The sequence below is a fragment of the Phodopus roborovskii genome, unplaced genomic scaffold, assembly GCF_943737965.1.
Source record: "Phodopus roborovskii unplaced genomic scaffold, PHOROB, whole genome shotgun sequence".
NCBI classification, from domain to species: domain Eukaryota; kingdom Metazoa; phylum Chordata; class Mammalia; order Rodentia; family Cricetidae; genus Phodopus; species Phodopus roborovskii.
Window position 1 is genome coordinate 28,639,953 of NW_026126434.1, and position 21,547 is coordinate 28,661,499.

Consider the following 21,547-nt stretch of genomic DNA (forward strand, 5'->3'; position numbering starts at 1 on the left):
GAGTGTCCCCCAACCCAGCAGAGGCAGGCTGGCTGCCGTTCAGCCTCCTCAGGCTTGTCCTGATATGGCCCGGCCATGGCCTTACTCACTATCGGCCCCACAGCTGCACCCCAGAGGCCCAAGTTACTTAGCCCTGAGGTTGCTGGAGTGAAGCCCAGTACTGCTTCATTCAGGCCATGACTGGGCCAGAGGGCAGGAGGGAGCAGGGGTGGGGCCACCTGTCCACCTTGTGGGGCAATGGGCAGCTCTTTGCGAGCCCCTTCTTGCTGGGGTGTCTCCACAACCCCTACCTGCTCTTGTATCTTTGCCTTTTGATTCTCCCAAGGGCTCAGGAGAAGGAGAAGGTGAGGGATGAATGAGTGGAAACTCTAGGGAGGAGTCTCTGTCCTCCAAGCCTCATGACAAGGCCACGGCAGTGGGCAGTGCAACAAAGTCCTGTTTATGACCAGCTCATCCTTAGCCACAGAGAGCTGGAATGTGTGGAGGTGGTGGTGTTCATGACAGACCCTAGGCTTCTGACTCACAGGAAGAAAAGAGCCTCTGGGCCTAGGCAGCCAGAGCTATTTATCTGGGTCTTCAGGAGACATGTGGGAGGGTAAATGCACCCCCACCTCAGACCTACAGAGTTGCAGCCACAAACAAAGGGAGCAAAAGGAAAAAGCTTCAGACTCCTCAGCAACCCAAGGTCCCACTTCTGAGAGGTAGAGCCCTGCTCTCTTGCCATTATCCCCTGCTGCCTCAGAGCTGTAGACGGCACAGCCCAGGAGCAGAAATACCTTCAGAGGTTTCCTGACCTAAACCCAAAGGCCTGCAAGAACAAGTACCTCAGTTTACCCAGCCATCAAGTCCAGTGTCCCCAAAGACAGGCTGGCTACCCAGCAGACTGCATCACTGCCCTCAACCCCAGACTCAAGGCAGAGGTTCTGCCCCGGAGTGCAGGGACCTCTCTACTCCCAGAGAAGGTGTAGCCATCTCACCTCTGAGAGGACAGGGAAGCAGGCTGAGGCCAGAAAGTCTACTGACAGAGGCATATCCCTACAGAGGTGGAGCAGAGGCACAATCACCCTCCCAGTGAGCTGCAGGGATTGTCTAGGTTTGAGAGACAGTCACACTTGTCCCGGAACCACCTGTGTCTTACAGGTGACTCTGGCCAAGTGCCAGTCTCTTTGGGCTCAATTTCCCAACTTTTAAAGCAGATAAAGCACTCCTGATGACAATTCCGGCCTCCCAGTAGGCTGGGGGCTGATGAGGACAGGCTAGGCTAACAGGCCATGGTTCAAATCCCTGGTCCTCTCATACCTGCTGGTTCACATGGGAAAGCCTCTTGACCTCTCTTTGCCTCAGTTTCCTTAGCGTGAAAGTGGACTGGTGGCACCGATTACCTTGTAGGTTAGCTGTGGGGTTAAACAGTCCATCTAAACTATCCAAAATATTCCATGACACAGCAGGGGCTATGCACATGGCAGTGTGAGGAACGATGTGGAACCAGGCAGCGTGTGTTGGCAAGCTTGAACTGGATTTAAGAGCCACACCTGGCAAGCGTGGACTGTCCGCAGGGAGACGAGTGTGAGACAGGTACTTAGCCTCCTCCCAGGAGTGGTTATAAAGGAGCTTTACAACTGTACCTCTAGTTACCACAAGTGCCACTGCCTGGGCACAGGTGAATCACCACAGGCTAACATGGAAGTTATGGGGGCTCAGCCTCCTGTTTCAGGCCTTTGCGCTTTCCTCCCACAACACCTCAGCAGCCACCTTGACATCCTCAGTTGCCAGGCAGAGCCTATGTCCCTTCCCCCTCCAACAGGTGCACACTGTGGCCTGGAGGACATGGGCAGGTAAGGGGAGCCTGTGTGGGGACAAGGGTAGGGCAGCCTTGGACTTTCCATACAGAGGCATGCTGGCAGGCCCAGCCGTTGGCAAGTGTCTCTAAGCTTAGGTCCTGAACAAAGTGAGAGGCACTGCCGTGTTTGGAGCCAGCCAGCCGTGCCCAGGGCTTGGAGTGAAGGTCAATTAGAGGGTTAATGATGCCCAGTACTGCCCAGTCACATGACGGCCAGGAGTCCAGCAGAGGGAGAGGTATTAATAACTTGTGGTGAGGGCCCTGCTGTGGGAATGTCCTCTCAGATGGGACAAACACTCCCCAGAAGAGCCACCCCTCACTGTCTCCTTGGCATTCTTGCGAGACAAAGTCAGAATGACTTTAGAAGCTGGTTTTCCCAAGCCCACCTTACCGAGTGCACTGAGTTCAGGGAAATTTCTGTGCCCATGCCTTAATTCTGTCCCGAACTCTACATCCTCTTCTACAACACAGAGAAACCGAGGCCTGCCCAAGGTCACACAGCAGCCATATATGTTAATCATAAAACATAACTCAAATCACGAGAGCCTAGCTCTGCTCTATAGAAATAAAACAATCCCGTCAGGAGTGGATACCCAGCAGCTCTGCTTGCATCCTGTTCCTGGAAACTCGTATGTGTGTAGGTTGCTTGATAGTTTTAGTATTTAAACTCAAAAGGTGAAAGGTGGTTATTTAAAGTCTCCCTCTCACCCTTGATTCATGGAATCAGACCAAAGCCAGTTTCTTGTGACAAAGAATTTCAGAAGAAATATGCACCTATGTGCCATCTTGTTTTAGAGTTCAAGGGTGACACACCCAGCATACCCCTTCATATAATTTATATCCCCCCCCTTTTTTTTTTTTGCCAGAGAAGTGGGCAGTTAGGAATCACCTGTGCTGGGCTGGAACAGTGGTAAAGGCCAAAACCGAAAGCCGGGGATCGGACAGCCCACCTGGTGGGAGCAGCAGCTTCTGTCTCTTGCCCTCCTCGGGAGGACTTGGTGATACCATGGTGGTGCTACACAGCACTGACAAGGGGAATAATGGGGTAGGTGTGCCGCTGGAGCCCTTCCTGCACCAGGTCGGTGGCCACCTGAGTATGCTGCAGTATGACGCGTACACAGTGTGCAAGCCCCTCATCTCCCAAGAACAGAAGTTCTACGAGTCCCTGCCACTGGCTATGAGATGCTTCACTCCACAATACAAAGGTGAGTGGTGGAGCCTGGGCTCAGCTGCTGTCACTGGCAGGGGGTGTGAGGACTGTATGGTGACAACCCTCTTCCTGGCAGCCAGTGTCCCCACGTTAGTGTGTCTCTGAATTCCTCCAAGCCTCCACATCATGAGTATTAATGGTTTCAGAGATAGGGCAGGCCACTCAGCTTCACTGAATTGGAAATGGCATCAAGCGATGCCCAGTCCTCCTGGGTCCTGATGAGATAGTCTACCCTGATCTTTGGGAGCATTATGGGTGTGGCTGTGGCTAAACATAAGACACAATATGGTCTCCCTCTGGAGACCCAGGCCAGACAGGACATGGGGAATCTGGGACATGACTTTGTTTGGAGTCCAGAATCCCCATCCCATACAAGCAGGGCAAAGGCCGGGCTGCCTTCCAGTGTGTGCATCTTGGAAAACTGTGGCATGGGCAGTGTGTGTCCTGGAGCCAAGCACAGGTAGTTGTGGGAAGAAAGAGCTTAGTAGAAGGGTTGTGCCTGTTGGCTTTCTTGTCTGATACCCTGCTTAGATCCAAGGGTAGGAGTTTGGTCCCCACTCAGGGGTTAGTGAATGAGGTCCTGTAAAGTTGACTGTCAGGTGAGGCCCCCCCCCCCAGAACATGTCCCTCTAAAGAATCTTAGTTTTTCATGACCAAAGGCTGCTGCCCTGTTGCCAAAGTGTCTTCAAGGACAGCAATTACGACATTCAAACAAGCCCATCAGAAACCTACTATGGGGGCTAGGGTCGTGATTCAGTCTTCTGAAAAGTGCTTGCCTAATATGCTTGAAGACCTGGTCTCCATCCCCAGCAGTGTACCAACTGGAGCATGGTAGCATATGCCTATAGCACCTTTCTCAGGAGGTAGAGGCAGAAAGACCAGAAGGTCAAGGTCACCTTTGGTTATGCAACAAGTTCAAGGCTCAGAAAATAAAGAATCCCATTGCATTCCAGTGCTCAGAACAACTGGGAAGGCAGAGGACTCTGCACTGGTGTTTCCAAGAGGGCTTTATCAGTACTCCCAGACTCCATTCCAGGAGCCAAGCAGAACCCAGTCCTGACCCAGTTATGATCAGGTGTCACATCAATCAGGGACCCAAATGGGAAGGTCTGCTAGGTGAGACCAGACCACGGGCCTGGATGTGACTGCTGAGCCTTGGTTCACACTGAGTCTCTGTGATGAGTTGGCTCATCTTGCTCATCCTGGGAGACAGAAGAGGACAGTGGGCCACCGGTGGGGCCCTCACTCTTGCCTGCCCTGGCCTTCTCCCCAGTCAGCGCTGCTTAGCTGGCTTCAGGTCACTGCCTATTTTGTCAGAGCACACACTGGAATTAATGTCTGTCCTTCTATAACTGAGCTCAATGTAGCAAAGGGTAGCAGGTCCTGGCGTGAGGTGGATCCCTGCCAGCGGCATTTCACGCTTGCTTGGCACAGCTCTGGAGCTGAGAAAGACTGTGGGAACCACCATGGGCAAAGGGCAGGCTGTTCGGGTCTTTGGGAGGCCCGCCTCACTGTGACTCTTTGTCATGTCTACATTGGCCTATACTCTGGTAGGGATGACAGGGCACTCTCAGGGAGTACACACCTATCCAGACAGACCTCTGCTTTCTGGGAATGCCTCTTTGAGGTTCTACTATTTGGGGTTCTAACTCCAATTACAAGACACTCCCTGCTCAGAAAAGGGTTACAACCCCAAATAATCTTTGTAAGTTAAAAATATAATAGATAAAAATGCATTTAATAGGCAGAACCTGCCTCCTCACACCCTAGCTTAGCATGTGGTGTCCGCAGAATCGACTGGGAGCCACAGCCTCTGCCTGGCGTCCTGAGAGGCTTGTGTCATGTGTCACTAGTCCAGGAAAAGATCAGACAGAACAATCAAAGGATGTTTTCTCCTAGATACATTTCATTCACGCTGTCATGAAGTAAGAAACTTGTAGGTCAGACTACCCTGTACTGAGGGCTGCCTGTACCTTGAGCCAAAGGTTGTAGCTAAATGAAGCAGGATCTAGGTCAGCCTTGCCTTTGGTGTGTCTTTTTTTTTTTTTTTTTTTTTTTTTCCAAAACTGAGTTTTTCTGTGTAGCTTTGGAGCCTGTCCTGGCATTCTCTTTGTAGCCCAGGCTGGCCTCAAACTCATAGAATCCATCTGCCTCTGCCTCCTGAATCCTGGGATTAAAGGCGTGTGCCACCACCACCTGGCAACCTTTGGGATGTCTTACAGATGATATTTGTAAACACAGTGGGGGTTAGCTGGAAGAGAGGACCTCTAGACTCCCTGGGATAATGGATGACTATCAGCCGGCCTCAGAGAAGGTTTGAGTGGCACCCTAATGCCAGGCTTTGATTAAGCAGAAATACTGACTCACTCTCTGGCAATTCAAGGAGACCATAGAGAAGGCCTGGAACCCAGGAGGACACTCAGTTCATTCTTGGGTACCTGCAGTAGAGCTGGGAGCAGTAATGGAGGTGGCTGGTTTTAACCAATAATGGAAGTGGTAGCAGCTTGTTCATCAAGCTTACTCTGGACCATTGCAGGAGGGCTCCACTCCCTAGTTTACATAAAGCTAATCAGTCTCAGAAGCAAACACTTCATAACCCCAGAGACACAGATGAGAGTGGGCTTGCCTGTGGCAGTGAGAGGCCAGGACAGGATTTGAAGCCCTGATGTCTAGCTCTAGATGGTGGGTTCTTGGCCCCATCTCCCACTCCACTCAGCTGCCTGCCGAGCTGAATGTCAATTTCAGGGGCCATCTATCCCCAGGAGGGAAGAGACCATCTCTCTCAGTAGCACTCGGGCAGATCATGTCAGTAAAGGACAGATAACCTTCTGCTCCTGTATAAGAATAGCTTCCTCAGAGAGGAGGGGCTGTTTGTGAAATGGCTGCCACACACCATGGAGCCCATCCTATGCCTTCCTCCACAATGGCATGGCTGGGGTGGCATTCTAAAAGGCAGTGCCGTGTACCAGCAGCTCACTCTAGATCTTAGCTAATTCGCAGCGTTGCCATCTTGGGGCTGTGTCCCTAGCCTCTCAGTCGGCCTGTGGGCCTTGGGTGTATGAGGACAGGCACTTGGGCTCAGTTTGCACAGGGTTTGGCCAGATTCGTATTACAGATGGCGGCGGTGAATGTCCTCATAAACTTAAAAATAAACACATGACACAATATCTGCCGAGGCTCTGGAAGCAGCTTGGTCAAACCAAAATTGCTGAGCTGCTCTGGGCATGCCAATCGTGACAGTAAGCACCCTGTCTGGCCAGCTGGCAGACTCTCAGGCTGAGGTGCAGGGGAAGGACCATGATGGCAGTCCCCCCAACCCCCACCAAAGTCTCCCAGTAGGGCCTCAGCTGCAGATCTCAGGCCTCCGGGATCTAATCCTCATAGACACAGCAGCTCCTAACTGGAGAGCATAACCCAGGCACCAGAGTCTGGGCTCTCCCTGGTCAAGGGCAGGCAACCTCCCTCCCCCCATACACACAGTTCACAAGGGAGATCTCAGTGGGTCATCTCCAAGGAAGTGCCTCACGGTGAGAGAAGAGTGAGGGAGGGTGCAGGGGCTAGAAGACAGCGGACAGTGAGCCCATCAGAAGCAAAGATGGAGCGTCAAGGACACTGTGCTGGTGGCAAGGTCCTGACAATATGAGAAGTTGAAAGGACTTGGGGTTTTATTAGTTGGGGTTTGCACGTCCACTTGCTGGCATTTATGCAGGCACTCAGAGACGATGAGACCAGACAAGAATGAAGCCTGGAACAGCGGGTAAGGTCACATTTCCTGTCTCTCCAGGGAGACCTCTTGGGTACAAGCCGCCAAGAACTGTGTTTTCTGGCAGGCTTGTCACCATAGGCCCTCAAGTAGAAAAGGCCAGGGGCTACCACATGGGAGTGTGAACTTTAGGAGACCCCAGAGGACATTGCTCTTGGCTACTGGGGCTTCCTGGATCCACTAAGCAGCTAGAAGGGCACAGACTCCCTCCAGGACAGGCACAGGCAGCTAGCCCTTTCTGTTAGTCATAGAGGCTTCATGTTGAGATCTGGAAGGTTCTCCTCCCTAGAACAGACACAGCTAAGGACCAGGACTGGAAATGCAAAGTTCATGCCCCAGCTCTCTGCGGTGAGGGTGTTCCCCTGGAGTTTCCACAGAACAGACTGGCCAGAGCCAGTGTTTCTGGGAACACAGCAGGAGGAGTGTCCCTCATGCTTGCATAGGTAAACACAGCCTGACTATCTCTCTCAGGCTCCATGGTGTCCTGGGCAATGTGTTAGAACATGTCCCTTCTTCAGCATCAACCCGGTAGGTGGCTCCACCCCACGCTAGCTGTATGACCTTGGCTCAGATTTCCTGAGCCCTGCTGTACCACCAACAGCCTTATGGATGTGCTGTAATTTAGAAATCGCAAGTGAAAAGTGAACGGTGCCAGTCCTGGGCCACATATAGTAAGAGATAAGGAAATGTCCCCAGCTGGCCACTCTCAGGCACAGGATAGATGAGCATGACAGGTGTTAATTCTGGATGAGCACCAATGTCAGATAAATGCAAACACCAACAGCATCATTACTGTTGCTGAGATGTCTAAAGGATGTAGGATCCTGGGAAGGGAGGAGGAAAAGCAGTGTTTTCAGGAATCTGATAGAACTGAATGTCCCTCCTAGGCTGCAGAATTAGGCCACTAGGAATTCTGAGATGATGGGACTGGCCCAGGGAGTCCACTGGGCTAGTACAGACAGCTTTGGAGAGCCACATGCAGAGTGGCCCTGGGAATGAGGGTCTACCACGACAGCCCCCAGGGGCTGGGCAAGGATACAGGCAGGAAAACCAGCAACCTCCCTTTCTTGGAGAAAACGAATATAGAACACATGGAAACACATAGCCCCACCTCCTCTCCATCTCAGTCAGTAGGAAATAAACCATGTTCGAGAGTTTTTACAAGGGACTATTTGTAGAAATGCATGCAGGCTCAAGGGTGCAATGACAACTAGCCGCTTCAGGCATGCAGGTGAAGGGAAGGGAGGGAGAAGAGATCCTATTGGAACACAGCAGTGTCTGACCCACCCACAGATACATAGGGCGGGGCACAGATAGCTGAATATCTTCTTCTGTCCCTTACTCTCCCACCTCTGCCAGGGCCCCACTGGCCAGAGCCACTGGGAAGCAGAGTGCAGAAGGCCATCAGGGCATTGCCCACGGTTAGCTCCTCAGCACCAAGCAGGAGAAGAAGCTAAGAAGTGGGTGAGGACAGAAACAGTAGAGGATAGGACCACCTGATATCCTGTTCACAAAGAACAGGAGGCTAAGTCTGTGGTGTGATGCCAGGGCAAGGCCAGATACCACTGGATGCCAAGCCCCACAGAGGGAGGCTGGGTTCCTCCACTAGGGCAAAATCTCTACAAGGTTACCATGCAATGCTAATGCCCAGCACAGATAGCTTTCTGTCTCCCCCAAAATGTCATTTGGTAGGTAAGTTTTGAGGAGGTCCTTGTCTATACAGTCTCTAAGAACCACATGTACTCCAAATTTCCACATGCTGTTGTATACAGCCAAAGATGATGGCTGGGCACCAGTGGGAAAGGCAGAGGGAAAGACTGTCTGATGGAGACAGAATCCCCAGTCCAGCAGCTGCCTCTGGAAGACTTCCCAGAAGAAGCTGGTTGGCTTCTTCAAGACAATTATGAGGGAAGAGATGACTGAGGGGCAAAGAGGAATGGGAAGGAGATGGGCCAGGCTTCTGTTAATTGGTGCCCCCTGGAGGTGGGGAGGTAGGGAGGCAGGGAGGCAGGGAAGTTGGCCCTGATGTGCCTGGGAAGGTGTGAACAACCATGTAGGCAGGAATCCAATTCTAGAACAATGTAGTGAAAGTGAGATTAAAAAAAAAAAAAAAAAAAAAAAAAGAGGTGATCTGAGGTCACCCTGAGGCTACTGTTTGCAAGCTGGGGGAAGGGAGGGGGCTGGGGACATAAATACGACCAGGGTCAGGTTCAGGCAGAACCACCCTAGTCATGACTCTTCCTTGAGTGAGGAGCTACTGAGAGAAGGAGACTTCCTAGAGCTCAGCAGCTATGACCCACTACACATGATTGGTGTGCTGTCCCCTCCTTCTTGTGTCCTGCAGGTACCATCACAGTGCACCTCAGGAGAGACAGCAGAGGCCATCTTGGCCTGGTTGCCAACCCACTGAAGGAGAACTTGGAGCCTCTCCAGGTCTCCCCAGATTCCAGAGCGGTAGCCATCTGGCAGACACTTCAGCATACTGCCAGCAGTGATAGCAGCCCCCGTCCCCTGGCCCAGCTGGCACACTCACTCAAGGAAAGGTGAGAGCCACCGAGCAGGTGACAGAAAGCTGGGTGTTCATCCCTTAGCAGGTACCACACTGTGCGCAAGGCCAACCGCTCCATCTGAGGGTTGGTGTCAAGGAAATGAGAAATTGGAATGAAGGCTTGGTCTAGAACAACCAATGTTGCAACGAAATGGGGGAGGGTGGTCTCTTCCATCCTTTCTTGGGGGCAGGAGAATGGATACGTGTTCTAGCTCAAGGGCTGACACACAGGCAGGGCCTGTGTCCACAGCTTGTTTAATTAAATACGTGCTTCGCTGAGACTACTCAGGTCTCTGGGGGAGAATATGTAGCCGGAAATCTTGGAATAGTTTATGGAGAGGAAGTGTGCCTAATTTCTCTTGAAAGTCAGCTAACCATGGGGAAGAGACAAGGAGAGTGAGTCCCAGGAGACAAAAGAGGCCCCCAGGGGCCTAAGGACCTCAGAGAGATCTTGGGAGTCTCTGATAATGTCAGCTGACCTTTCCCAGGGTCTCTGGGGGCCTTAAAACATTTGTGGGGAACAAAAGGTGGCTGATACAGTGACAATGCACTCTTCCCCAAGGAACCACAGATCTAATTAAGCTCTTGGTTCAGAGGCAAGGCTATCTCATCACCACAGGGTGCCAAAATGCAGAGGGGGCACATTCTGTACTCATTGTAAGGGCGCTAATCCAGAACCCCAGCCTTGAGACTCCAGGTGGGGTTGCCATCCCTTTCCTCCATCACCTCCATCCCAGGAGTGTACCTAAAGGGCTCTAGCTCTCTGAGGGTGACACACTAGGAAAAGCCCCCAAGAGGACCTAGGCCTGGTGTAATCTGGTGTCACGTACCCAGTTTGGGCAGGGAGGCACTCAGGACCCTGTGGCATCTCTGGTTTCTTGATGAAAGAGTCCTATGCAACAGTCTGAGTGACCTTTACCAGAGGCCATATCAGAGAGCCTGAGCCGTGAGCACAGGCATCTTCCTTGCTCTGGCTACTGCTATCTTCAACTGCTTTCCTCTCTGCAGCACAGCCCAGGTGCTTCTGAGCTCTGATGGCCACCTCAGCGCCCAGGCATCAGCATTGTTGCAAAGTGCAGATGGGAGCCCAGGGGAAAGAAGGGGCTTTAACCCATGGGGCCTGCACTGTCACCAAGCCCACCTGACCCGCCTGTGCTCTGAGTACCCAGAGGATAAACGGCACCGTATCCTTATCACCCTTGCATCTGCACAGTCCCTGGGGCAGGTGTGAGTAGAGGAGGACAGAGAGGCAGAAACAGATGGACAGATGGTACACACACATATATACACATATACACACACATACACGTACACACACACACATACATATACACATACATACACACATACATATACACATACACACATACATTATACACATACATAATACACATACACACATACATTATACACATACATACACTCATACACACATACACAATACATACATATACACACATGCACACATATACACATACACACACATATACACTCACACTCACACACACACACACACACAGGGACAAGGAGATAGGTGGGATGGGGAGGGAGAAACAGATGTAGTGTAATTTGAGGATATGAACCCACAAGCCCAGGGTCTGGAAGAAATCAGATCCCTTCAATAGAGAACTCATCGTGAGTGGCAACATCCAACTAGTGGCTAGGCTGGGCCCTGGCATGCATGTCTCTGGCACTTCAGCAGTATAGGAGAGATGGGACAGGGCTACTGTGGAGGCAGAGGACAGTGTGATGCTAGCCAGGCAGGAACCAGAAGTTTCTTCATCTCAATCCCATTCCAACATCTCTTCTGTCACTTTACTTTCTACCTGAGCTGAGGAGGGACCTGAGGGGAGGCCCACATTTCCTACCCCTTCCCACACACTGCCATGTAGTTTAGGGTACCCCCAGCCCCCACCAGTACTTGCTGCAAACAGCAGCTGTTCTTCCAGTATTTACTATGACACATCTGCCGCCCTAATCCCTAAGAAGCTTTTGAAGGATAATTACTCCGCTGAAATTAATATTCCTGCAACTTATCTCCGAGGCAAACATCAACCCCCTTGTCCCAGAAGGTACTGGCCCGTTCAGCGGACTGAAGGTCTCAGCCCTATGATTTTCTGCCATAAAATGTAAATCGGGCATGGCCTGCCAGGAATTTCATGCCTGAATTTAAATTTTAACCTCAGAGCAAAATGGGAAAAGGTTCTCATAAACTCCCACTAAATAAATGGACTTATTAAAGCAGGCTGCCAGTGAATATCTTGCATTCTTAATAGCCAGGCTCACTGGTAAGGCTGGAAACAGGAGGCGGGGAGGTGGGGGGAGGTGTGAGTGGGAGCCTCAGGTTCTCTGACTGGTGACCCCAGAGCTTTCCTTGACTTAGTGCATCCAGCATTTTTGCTCTTGGAAAATGTGGTGTCACAATACAAGCAACCCTGTATCTTGGATCTGAAGATGGGGACCCGGCAGCATGGGGATGATGCATCGGAGGAGAAGAAAGCCCGTCACATGAAGAAATGTGCGCAGAGTACTTCAGCCTGCCTGGGCGTGCGCATCTGTGGCATGCAGGTAGGTAGGTGCAGAGGGCTGGCTGCAAGGGTGAGAGGCTGACATCCTGGCAGGGCTGGATGCCTGCCACCCACACCTCTCCTTCCCAGAAGAGCCCATTACCTTAAGGAAGCAACAGAGAAGGCTGTAGGGTACTTTCCAAACAAGGAGGCCTTCTGGTCTGAAATGCTGGGTGATGGTTGTTTGGTGTTTTAAGACAGGATCTCAGAAAACCTAGTTTGGCTTCATACTCCATATGTAGCCAAGGCTAACCTTGAACCCCTGATTCTCCTGCCTCCTCCTCTGGTGTGCTAAGGTTACAGGCCTTAAGTTATTTTTGTTTTGTGTTATAGTGCTGAGACGGATCCCAGAACCTTGGCAGGGGAGGCAAGCATTCTACCACTGCCTTGCATTCCCAACCCACACACTGGTTTTCTAAAGAGTACCATTGAAAATAATCCAAAACTCAGCCTCACCGTTTGGAAGCAGCTAACATTTTGTGCAATTGGGAGGGACTGTCAATAATGATGTGGGGTCAGGGGTTGGAGAAGAGCTGAGAAAATACACCTGGTAGCTTACTGATCCCATATGCATGATAGAGCTGAGTTCTGTCCCCTCTGAATTCTCATTAGCTGGTGAACATTCACCCTTTCTGCTTCTTTCTGCTGCTTGGTTGGGTTAACTAAGTAGGAAGGTCAGAAGCCACTAAACCCAGGCACAGAGGTGGCTTATTCCCTTCTTGTCTGGGTCCCACACCTCTGTACATAGGAGGCTGTGGCAGGGCTGCCGGGAGTCAGGCAGGAATCCACGGTGGACAGCCTGTCTACTCAATACAAAACCAGGCTCTGCTTTGACGGCAAACGTTATAGCTTTCCTTAATTGAAGCTGCCACCCCTTGAAGCTGAAAGTTGAGTCCATAAATTCATTGCACAGATGTCCCTGGGAAGGCTAGGGATACAGTCCTCAGAGAACAGAGTGGGATGATTTGTGAAGTAAAAAGTCTCTCTGCGGACCTCCAGCCTTCTGCAAGTGACCTGATTTATCTAGAGAGTGATGCCTGTCATGTGTTTACAAAGGCTGATTGAGTAACTGAACTCCAGCCCCTTAAAAACCTATCATAGCTTTCTGATTAAAAACAAACAAACAAACAAACACATTATGTAACATGAAGGGAAGACAGGCCTCAAACCTGTCCATGTGTGTCAAGTCCCCAATGGCTGTCATGGCAGGTGGCTTTGGCTCACTCAGTCTCCATGCTCCCCCACAGCTGTCTGATGGACTGGGTATGGCTAACCATCGTGCCACCATCAGCAGCATCTCTCTTCTGTTGGCTCCTCTCTCCTTTCTGACACCCAAGATGTGGCAAGAGCAGGACATTGAGACTGAAGAAAAGCACCATTCACTGCACAGGGAGAGTCTATGGACTCCACTTCTCCCAGGTTCTCAGCAACTGTATTGGCTGCCTGTGGGCCCCACCCACACTTGATCCAGCCCGTTTCTTTACCTCAGAGCAATTCCCTAGGACCATTTGGAAGAACCATCCCTGCATGCTTAAAATCATGAGAAAAAAAAGACTCAGTAACTTTGTTAGGGAGAACTTAATCAAACTGGCTCTCCAGTCCACTGGCCCAATTTCAGGTTCCTGATGCAGTTTTCCAGCTTGGGTTTGCTAATATCTGAATTGAAGACAGCCAGAAGCCAAGATTTAAATCATGACTTGGAAGTTGACATCGGAAATTCACAGGAGAGGTGATCCAAACCTCGGAGTGGTGTGCTGAGGGTCACCTCTGCGGGTGACTGATCTTTGGGCCTTGGGTTGAGACTAGACCTACAAAGAGAATGCTTTAAAATGCTGCACTGGAGCATGCTGGGAGATGATCTACTGAGCATCTCACCCACTCTTCCCCCAGTTGGCCTGGAACTTCATATACTATGGGAACTTATGGTACCGCCACTATATCACAGGCAATTTTGATAATGTTTGTTTTGAGGTCTCATGTAGCACAGGCTGGCCTTAAACTCACTAGGTGGCTGAGGATGACCTTGAACTTCTGATTCTGCTGCCTCCATCTTCCATATTCTTGAACTGCCAGGCTCAGTTTATACAGTTTGAACACCAATTTGATCTTGCCAGGCAAGCTCTCTATTAACTGAGCCACATCCCCAGTCCCCAAGGCACATTAAAAAAAAAAAAAAAAAACCAACAACAACAACAAAAAGTCTTTACAGTCCTTCATATTTTCTTTCTCTCTCTCCCCATGTAAGGTTTACCAAACTGCTAAGAAGAGCTTTCTCTGCAAAGATAAGTACTATGGAAGAAAGCTCTCAGAGGAGGGGTTCAGGCAAGCCCTTTCTCAATTCCTCCATGATGGAACACGGCTACGCTCGGAGCTCTTGGAGCCCATCCTTCGCAAGCTGCAGGCACTGCTTTCAGTCATCAGGAGCCAGAGTTCTTACCGTTTCTACTCCAGTTCCCTCCTCATAATCTATGATGGGCAGGAGCTTCCTCAGGATGCTCCTGAGACTGCCCAAGGCACTACTTCTGGTGACCCTGCCAAAGTTGATGTCCGAATGATTGACTTTGCTCACACGACATATAAGGGTTCCCGGAACGGGCACACCACTCACGAGGGACCAGATCCTGGATATATTTTTGGCCTGGAAAACCTCATTGGGATTCTGCAGGACATCCAAGAGGGAGACCGAATGTTTGAGGAACTTTCTGGGCTATAGATTTTGCAAACGGACCCGAGCTAGAGCAGCCTAGATCCCCTGTAGGTGTCTTTGTAATAACCGTATCTACCTTCAAAAGTCATCCCTATACAGGTGACATTGACAGTTGCTACAGAAATCTGCTCTGCAGGCATCCACCCCCCACCAGGCATCTTCAGCAGTGAGGGCCTCTTGGAACAGACAGTGCTAGTGGCACCATTGTCGCATGCACAGGAGGGTGTAGCCTGGGTCAGAGGCCAGCACTGCAGTGCTGCAGGGTGCCTGCATTCCAGAATGCTTTTCTGTGTCATGCTGCAGTCCCCAGCAGCCATGAGGGAGAGAGGAAAAGTCTCCTGAAGAAGCCTTGAGGAATACCCTGCTTGTGTGGATCAGCTATGTGGGCAGACATAGCTAACGCTTCCCACCTCCTATGGACTTATAGGTGGGACAGGAGTAAGGGAACTCTTTTGTCCATCTTGCCTGCCTTGTACTCAGGTTCTAAATGAACAAGAGCACTGGCTGGGGTGTGGTGGGGTTAGCTCAGTAGGAGAGCTTGTGCATCACATGCATGAGGCCCAGCGTCACAAAATAAGAATAACAGTAATAATGAATGAGTGGACAAGAATAGGCCCAGGCAGACCCCGATACCCTCCTCAGCATGTGAGGGGAGGTGCCCCCACAGACTTTGGAGGGGGTATTGGAAGTAGCAAGTCTGCCACACTGTGACCAGATGACCCTGACCTCGAAATGCAGCTCCCAGTGGAGGAGGACTGCACCAACACAGGAGCCAATAGCATTCGGCTGCATTCTCCATTTCTATGTATTTATTTTGGGTGTGGGTAGGGGGAGTTGGAAGCAGAGAACCTCGAAGAGCTGGGAGACACAGGGCAATGTTTACAAGAGTGGTACATGCTACTAAATAGAAAACCAGAGCAAACAGGTCTAATGAATTCCTCCTTCTGCAGCACTGAAACTTATTACAATGCCCTGGAGCCCGGTGCTGTGCTGTGCTCCCCAATTAGGCAAATAAATTTGTTAATAAAATTGCTGAGGTCATCAGTGATTGCTGGTGTGCCTTAATGCCCTTTCTGTTTGTTTATTCTGGTCAGCATGCTGTCAGGTGCTTCCAGTTTATGAGAAACTGAAGTGTATGGCAAGAATAGCTCACCAGTTTCCCATGGTCCCTCAGGAAATTTGGTAGCACAATGGGACTGATAAAATATTTGCATTGGGTTGGGGGAGGAGGGCTGAAGTTGGTAGTATGCTTGCCTAGATTCCAAGAAGCCCTGAGTTCCATCCCTAACACTGCACTGCATGGCAAGTCGTACATGCTGTAATCCCAGCACTGGAAGATGGAGGCAGGAGGATTAGGCATTCAAGGTCATCTCTGGTTGCAGAGTGAGCTTCAGGCCAGCTTCCCATATATGAGAACCTGATTCAGAAAAAGAAACAAAATCGCATGTGACAAACAGACTCAGAAAGGAAGGGGCCTTGAATTTGAAACCCCTCCAAGCACAGAATTAAGGTACTACCATCAGGCTCTAATGATAGCTATGATCTTTCCAAAAGTCATTCCGATAGAAGGGAAACAGTAGTATGGACAAGAAAACTCTTAGTTGTGCAATGCAGTGCTGCACGCCTTTAATCCCAGTACTCTAAGACAGAGGAGGTGGATCTCTGTGAAGTCAAAGCCAGCCTGGTCTACAAAGTGAGTTCCAGGCCAGCCAAGGCTACCTAGTGAGTCTGCCTCAAAAAAGAAAGAAAAGGAAAGGACCTGGATTTCAAAGCAGATCAGCTTTCCAAATTACGTTTTAGCTGAGTTAATGATGTCATTAATTTGCATACTCTATGCCCTTGGCAAGAAAATGGAAGCCATCCTGAAACAGAGAATTTGCCAATGACAAATCAGATCCTTGAAGGTTGCTTTCTCTGGTACCACAACAGCCAAGTCCACAGTTTCCCCAATCAGCTGCCACCTTCACCCTCTCTCAGCTGAGGGAGTGGCCTGGGGCACCACCACAAATACCCTCCTCTTACAATGGTGGTTTCCCACTGTGCCCTTCCTCCTCCTCCTCTGTGTGTTCAAGGCCAAGACCCAGTTCTATCTCAAACACCCATGAAAGTAGTTTGTGGTTTAAAAAAAAAAAAAAAGAACAAAGCTGGGTTTAGTTTTAGACAGTGTTACTGGACCCAGAGGGGTGGTCTGTAAACTCACCCTGGTTCTATAGATTTCAAAACTCAGTGGCCCAAGCCTGCTTGGCTCAGCCAGGGATGGAGGAGAGGAAGAAAAGAGGAAGAGATAAGAAGTGTCTGCAGTTAGTAGTGTCTGAGTTTACTCAGAACTGACCCAAGTACTGAAGCATTTTAAGGAACATGGTGACTGGCATTCACCATTCTAGAACATGTAAAGTTGATCCTAAGCATGGCGCAGGGGATGGGCTCTGTAACTACTTGTATGTTAAAGAGGTTTTTTCACCTAGAGGATATGCCCTAGTTAGGGTTTCTATTGCTGTGATGAAACACCATGACCAAAAACAGCTTGGGAAAGCCAGGGTTTATTTGGCTTACACATCTAGGTAACAGTCCATCACTGTGGGAAGTGAGAGCAGGAACTCAAGCAGGGCAGAAATCTGGAGGCAGGACCTTAAACAGAAGCCATGGAGTGCTGTTTGCTGGCTTGTTCCTCTGGCTTCTTCAGCCTGATTTCTTACAGCCCACCTATTGCACTACCCACAGTGAGCTGGGCCTTTGCATGTCAATAACCAACCAAGAAAATGTCCTAAGTCTTGCCCATGGGCCAGTCTGAGGGAGGCATTTTCTCAGCTGAGGTTCCCTCTTCCCAGATGACTCTGTGTCAAGTTGATGCAAAACTAGCCAGCCATCACAGAGTCTGTGGGAGGAGGCTGGCTTAATCCGGGCCCTGACTGGGGGTGGAGGGCTGAGGGTGGGAAGTGGGGAGGAGCAAAGGAAAGGGAAAACCCAGGAGGGTCATATACTTACAGACAAACCAGCCAACTCAGATGTGGCTCTGTGGTGGGAAGTGTCCGAAATAAAGTACAGAGATCCAGGTTGTAGGGACACTTCAAAACCTGGCCCAGCAGCTCATTCATTGTTTGTGATTTTTGTTTGTTTTTCAAGACAGGGTTTCTCTGTGTAACTATGGAACCTGTCCTGGAACTCTTTCTGTAGAACAGGCTGGTCGCAAACTCACAGAGATCCACCTGCCTTTGCCTCCTAGTGCTGGAATTAAAGGCACGTACCACCACCACCACCGCCACCACAGCCATTGTTTGTGATTTCATTAACTGGTTTTTTCCCCCCTGTCCTACTGCCAAATAGTTACCAAAACCCCTACTCCACAATTTGCATGCAGACCTTGCTGCTTACAAAACAAAGCAGTGTGAACATCTTGACAGCATCACTGGGAAGGCAGTGTGAGTGTCTTGACGGCATCACTGAGAAGGCAGTGTGAATGCCATATCATCACTGGGAAGGCAGTGTGAACATCATCATGACAGCATCACCGAGAAGGCAGTGACTTCACAGGACAGTTGGGACCCCACAAAGACATTCAATCCATGCTGCAAGAGGGAACAGTGCCATCTGTTCAGATGTCACCAGGAGTTGCAGAGGCAATGAAGGCCTCACCCCAGGGCATGATCCTGGAGGAAGCAGCTAAGATGCACCTGGAGAAAGAGTCAGGTCTGAGAGATGCTGAACAGGGCAGGTTGTTCCATCCAGACTAACTGGCAAACATGAGGTGGAGGAGCAAAGCCCAGGGGTGTAGAGAGTGCTGAGGAGCACAGGGAAGGCCAGGAACCTGAAGGAGTATGAGCCCAAAGCTCGCTCCCTTCCTACACACACTGGTGGTTCTCTTCTGAATTGAAAACATACAGGTTCAAGTCAGAGTGGATTGTAATTCTAATCAGCAAGGTAACTTTCATTTGGGGCCGGTCAGCAGAGATTCTCTACGTGGTCATCCAGGACACAGGCTCCTCCTAGTCTGAAGTACCATGGTGTTCCACACACTGTCTAGACAGCTGCTGTTGGCAGGTACAAGTAAGGCAGCAGGAGGAAGGATACACCCACACCCCATGGACAAGAACTAGTCACAAGGGCCTGCCCAGATGCCAGGAGAGAGGAGGGTGATTCATAGGCTCTGCCCTGACTTCTCCATCAGGGTTTTCCAACTTGTATTTTTCCTCTCTTCTCCTCCCATCCCCCTCGCCACCTCCCCTCACCTCTTCCTCGTCCTCTTCTCTTTTCTGGTCTGCGAATTCTGCTTTTTCATTCCTTATTTATGTTCTTTTAATGGATGCTTTGGTCCGTGTGTCTTCTCTCCAAATTCACTGGTTGAAACGTGATCCCCAGAGCAATGGTTCTCAAAGCTTTAGAGGGCTAGCAGGGGTGGGGGAGTCCCTGATGGGATGGCCCAGTGGGTAAAGGTGCTTGCCATGCAAGCCTGGCCACCTGAGTAAAGCTGGAAGGAGGGAGCCTGCCTCTACAGTGTTCCTTTGACCTCCATGTGCCTCATGGCGTACTCTCCTCCCCTCCCCCACGTTGACACAAAAGGGCTGGCAGAGTGCCTGTAACCCCAGCATTTGGAGGGGAAAGGGATAGGGACTTTCCCTTAAGTCATCCTTGGCTACACAGTTAGTTGGAGCCCAGCCTAGAGGGGCTTGCTTGCCCTCCTCTCTGGGAGCACTCATCGCATCACTTATGTAGAATCAGCTTCACCAGACAGAATCTGATAGCGCTTTGATCCAGCCCCTAGAATTATGAGCAATAAATTTCTACTTATGAGGAAACTTATCTAAAGAAGAAATGGATCTGATGAGAGCCTAGCCAGCCTTTACAATGGCCTCTCTCTCCATTACCTGCATGTCGATATGATACCTGACATGAGGGAGGAGATGAAGGAGAGTAAGCAGGGCAGGAGGGAAAGCAGGGACCTGCAGTTCCTCTGGGCAGGCTCTGAGTAGTCCCTTCCTCTGGTTAAATCCCCTTACACAGTAGGCTGACAGACATGTTTAGGGCCACCCACCTCAGTCATCTGTGAGACCCTACCATGGTCCCAAAGATAGGTGACATGAAACAGCCTTGCAGGAATACCTCCCCTGGGAGCATCAACCTTGCAGTCCTCCTGACTATAAAACAAGGTGAGATTCCACCAGCGTTCATGGGGGCAACAAAAGAGCTTATGGGGCTCACTTACAGAGCATGGAGAGAGGTTACAGTCATGAGTGTGGGTGACCCCCAAGCAGCCACACTAGAAAGTGTTAACCCAGCACGGATGATGGAGTTCTTTGTTAACTTCCCCTAGCCTATATTCTCTAGCATCCCCTGAGACCCTGAGGATGCACACAATTAGGGCAGAATTGTTTGCAACTGGCTGGTAGGAACAGGAGGGAGCCTTGGAAACCCAGGTGAGGGCTCAGTGGCCTTCAACTCTCCTTCTCTAATCCAGATGATCTCTTGTAAGCAGGCATGACTATTTAGCACAGACGATCAAACTTGGCCACAAAGAGCAAACCTAGGTCACCCCCATTCATGGAGCAACCTGTTTTCCACCTGGTCCTGCTCTGACAAAGGAGCAGGACAGCCTCAGGGACAGCCATCCCCAGCCCTGTCCCTCTGCTGTCCGCTGTGTGATTAAAGAGGAGTGGAATGTCATTACAGCTTTTTCATAATGCAGTGTTGTCAGCAGGCCCCGGGCCTCTGGGCACCGCTCTGGCAGCCTCATCTCTCTTCCCGGTTGTGGAGGCTCCTAGGCTACTCAGGGAAGGGCAGGCTGCTGTCTAATGAAAGGGATGTCCAGGCAAGACAGCTCATCAGCTGCTCTTCAGAATGATCTAGACTTTTTCCTTTTGATTTAAATCTTCATCCTCAGTGGCCAGAAACGTAAAGCAGAAGATGAGAGAGAGGGCTGAAATGAGTGCTGGGAGCCAAGAGGTAGAAGGGAGGGAGGAGGCTGGAGGGCTGCACTGGGATCGCCACTTGAGCAGCCAGGATGCTAGCTCCAGCCAGACCTCAGCCCCCTCCTCCGTGGCTGAGCTGCCCTGAAATGAGGAGAAAGTTTGAGAGGATACCCAAGAACAAACTCAAGAGGCCACCTCCTCCTGGTTTACCCTGAGTCTTTCCCAGTCCAGCATCCTACGGGGTGGGCACACAGTCCAGTTTTTTCTTTCCTTCCATTTAGTCCATGTACTTCATTACCACAGTTGTTGGGGGCAGAGCCTGGGCCCAGCAGAGCTTACATCCTACACTCAGCCACCCACTCTTAGTAGGTCAATTAAGCAGACATGTAACACTGAAAAGCAAGAAAGGGAGATTTATTCAAAATGGCCACATTGGAAAGAGGAGTGAATAAAGAGGTCCAGTGGCCTCCCCTCCCCCACACTTATCTCTGGGGTCCTGATTCGAAGGTTAGTGGGAAACAGAGGGCAAGAAGAATGCCCACTCAAGCAGTCTTGGTAATAATGTGGTCCTGCCCATCATTGGCCCATCGTTGTCTCATTTTCCGGTCTCTCCTACAAGGTGATCTGACAAGCTGCCAGGATCTCTTCCAGGGGATATGCTCCCCCTCTGACTAGCTTGGGCTTTAGTCTCTTTTTTTTTCTGGTAAGAGACTGGGGACAGGGACTCCTGTTCCTTGGGGCACATTGTCTGAACTGCCTGATTGCCAAATGGAGAGGCGGAGTGTCACTCTAGAAACTCATCCTAGAAGTGCTCTCTCTCTCTCTCTCTCTCTCTCTCTCTCTCTCTCTCTCTGTGTGTGTGTGTGTGTGTGTGTGTGTGTGTGTGTACTGCTCTTGTAGAAGACCCGGGTTCGATTATTAGTACCCATATTGATGGCTCACAATTGTCTGCAACTCTAGCTCCAGGGACTCCGCTATTTCTGGTCTCTGGGAGCATCTGCATTCATTC

At 50.5% G+C, this 21,547-nt stretch overlaps 1 protein-coding gene across 1 annotated transcript; it reads left to right on the plus strand.

The window, feature by feature from the left end:
• The first annotated feature begins 2,783 nt into the window (after window positions 1-2,783).
• Window positions 2,784-15,495, plus strand: Ip6k3 (inositol hexakisphosphate kinase 3). The gene is made up of 5 exons (XM_051187207.1): window positions 2,784-3,045; window positions 9,158-9,356; window positions 10,370-10,545; window positions 11,754-11,929; window positions 14,174-15,495. Exons 1-5 carry the CDS (start codon window positions 2,847-2,849, stop codon window positions 14,639-14,641), a joined length of 1,218 nt encoding a protein of 405 aa, XP_051043164.1. The 5' UTR covers window positions 2,784-2,846; the 3' UTR covers window positions 14,642-15,495.
• Window positions 15,496-21,547: the final 6,052 nt, after the last annotated feature.

What these genes read in the sequence shown, in the direction of transcription:
- Ip6k3 (XM_051187207.1), top strand. Translation starts at nt 2,847, where the DNA reads ATGGTGGTGCTACACAGCACTGACAAGGGGAATAATGGGGTAGGTGTG. An exon ending in GCACACTCACTCAAGGAAAG is followed by an intron (nt 9,357 to 10,369) that starts GTGAGAGCCACC and finishes TCCTCTCTGCAG; the next exon opens with CACAGCCCAGGTGCTTCTGA. An exon ending in TGCGCATCTGTGGCATGCAG is followed by an intron (nt 11,930 to 14,173) that starts GTAGGTAGGTGC and finishes TCCCCATGTAAG; the next exon opens with GTTTACCAAACTGCTAAGAA.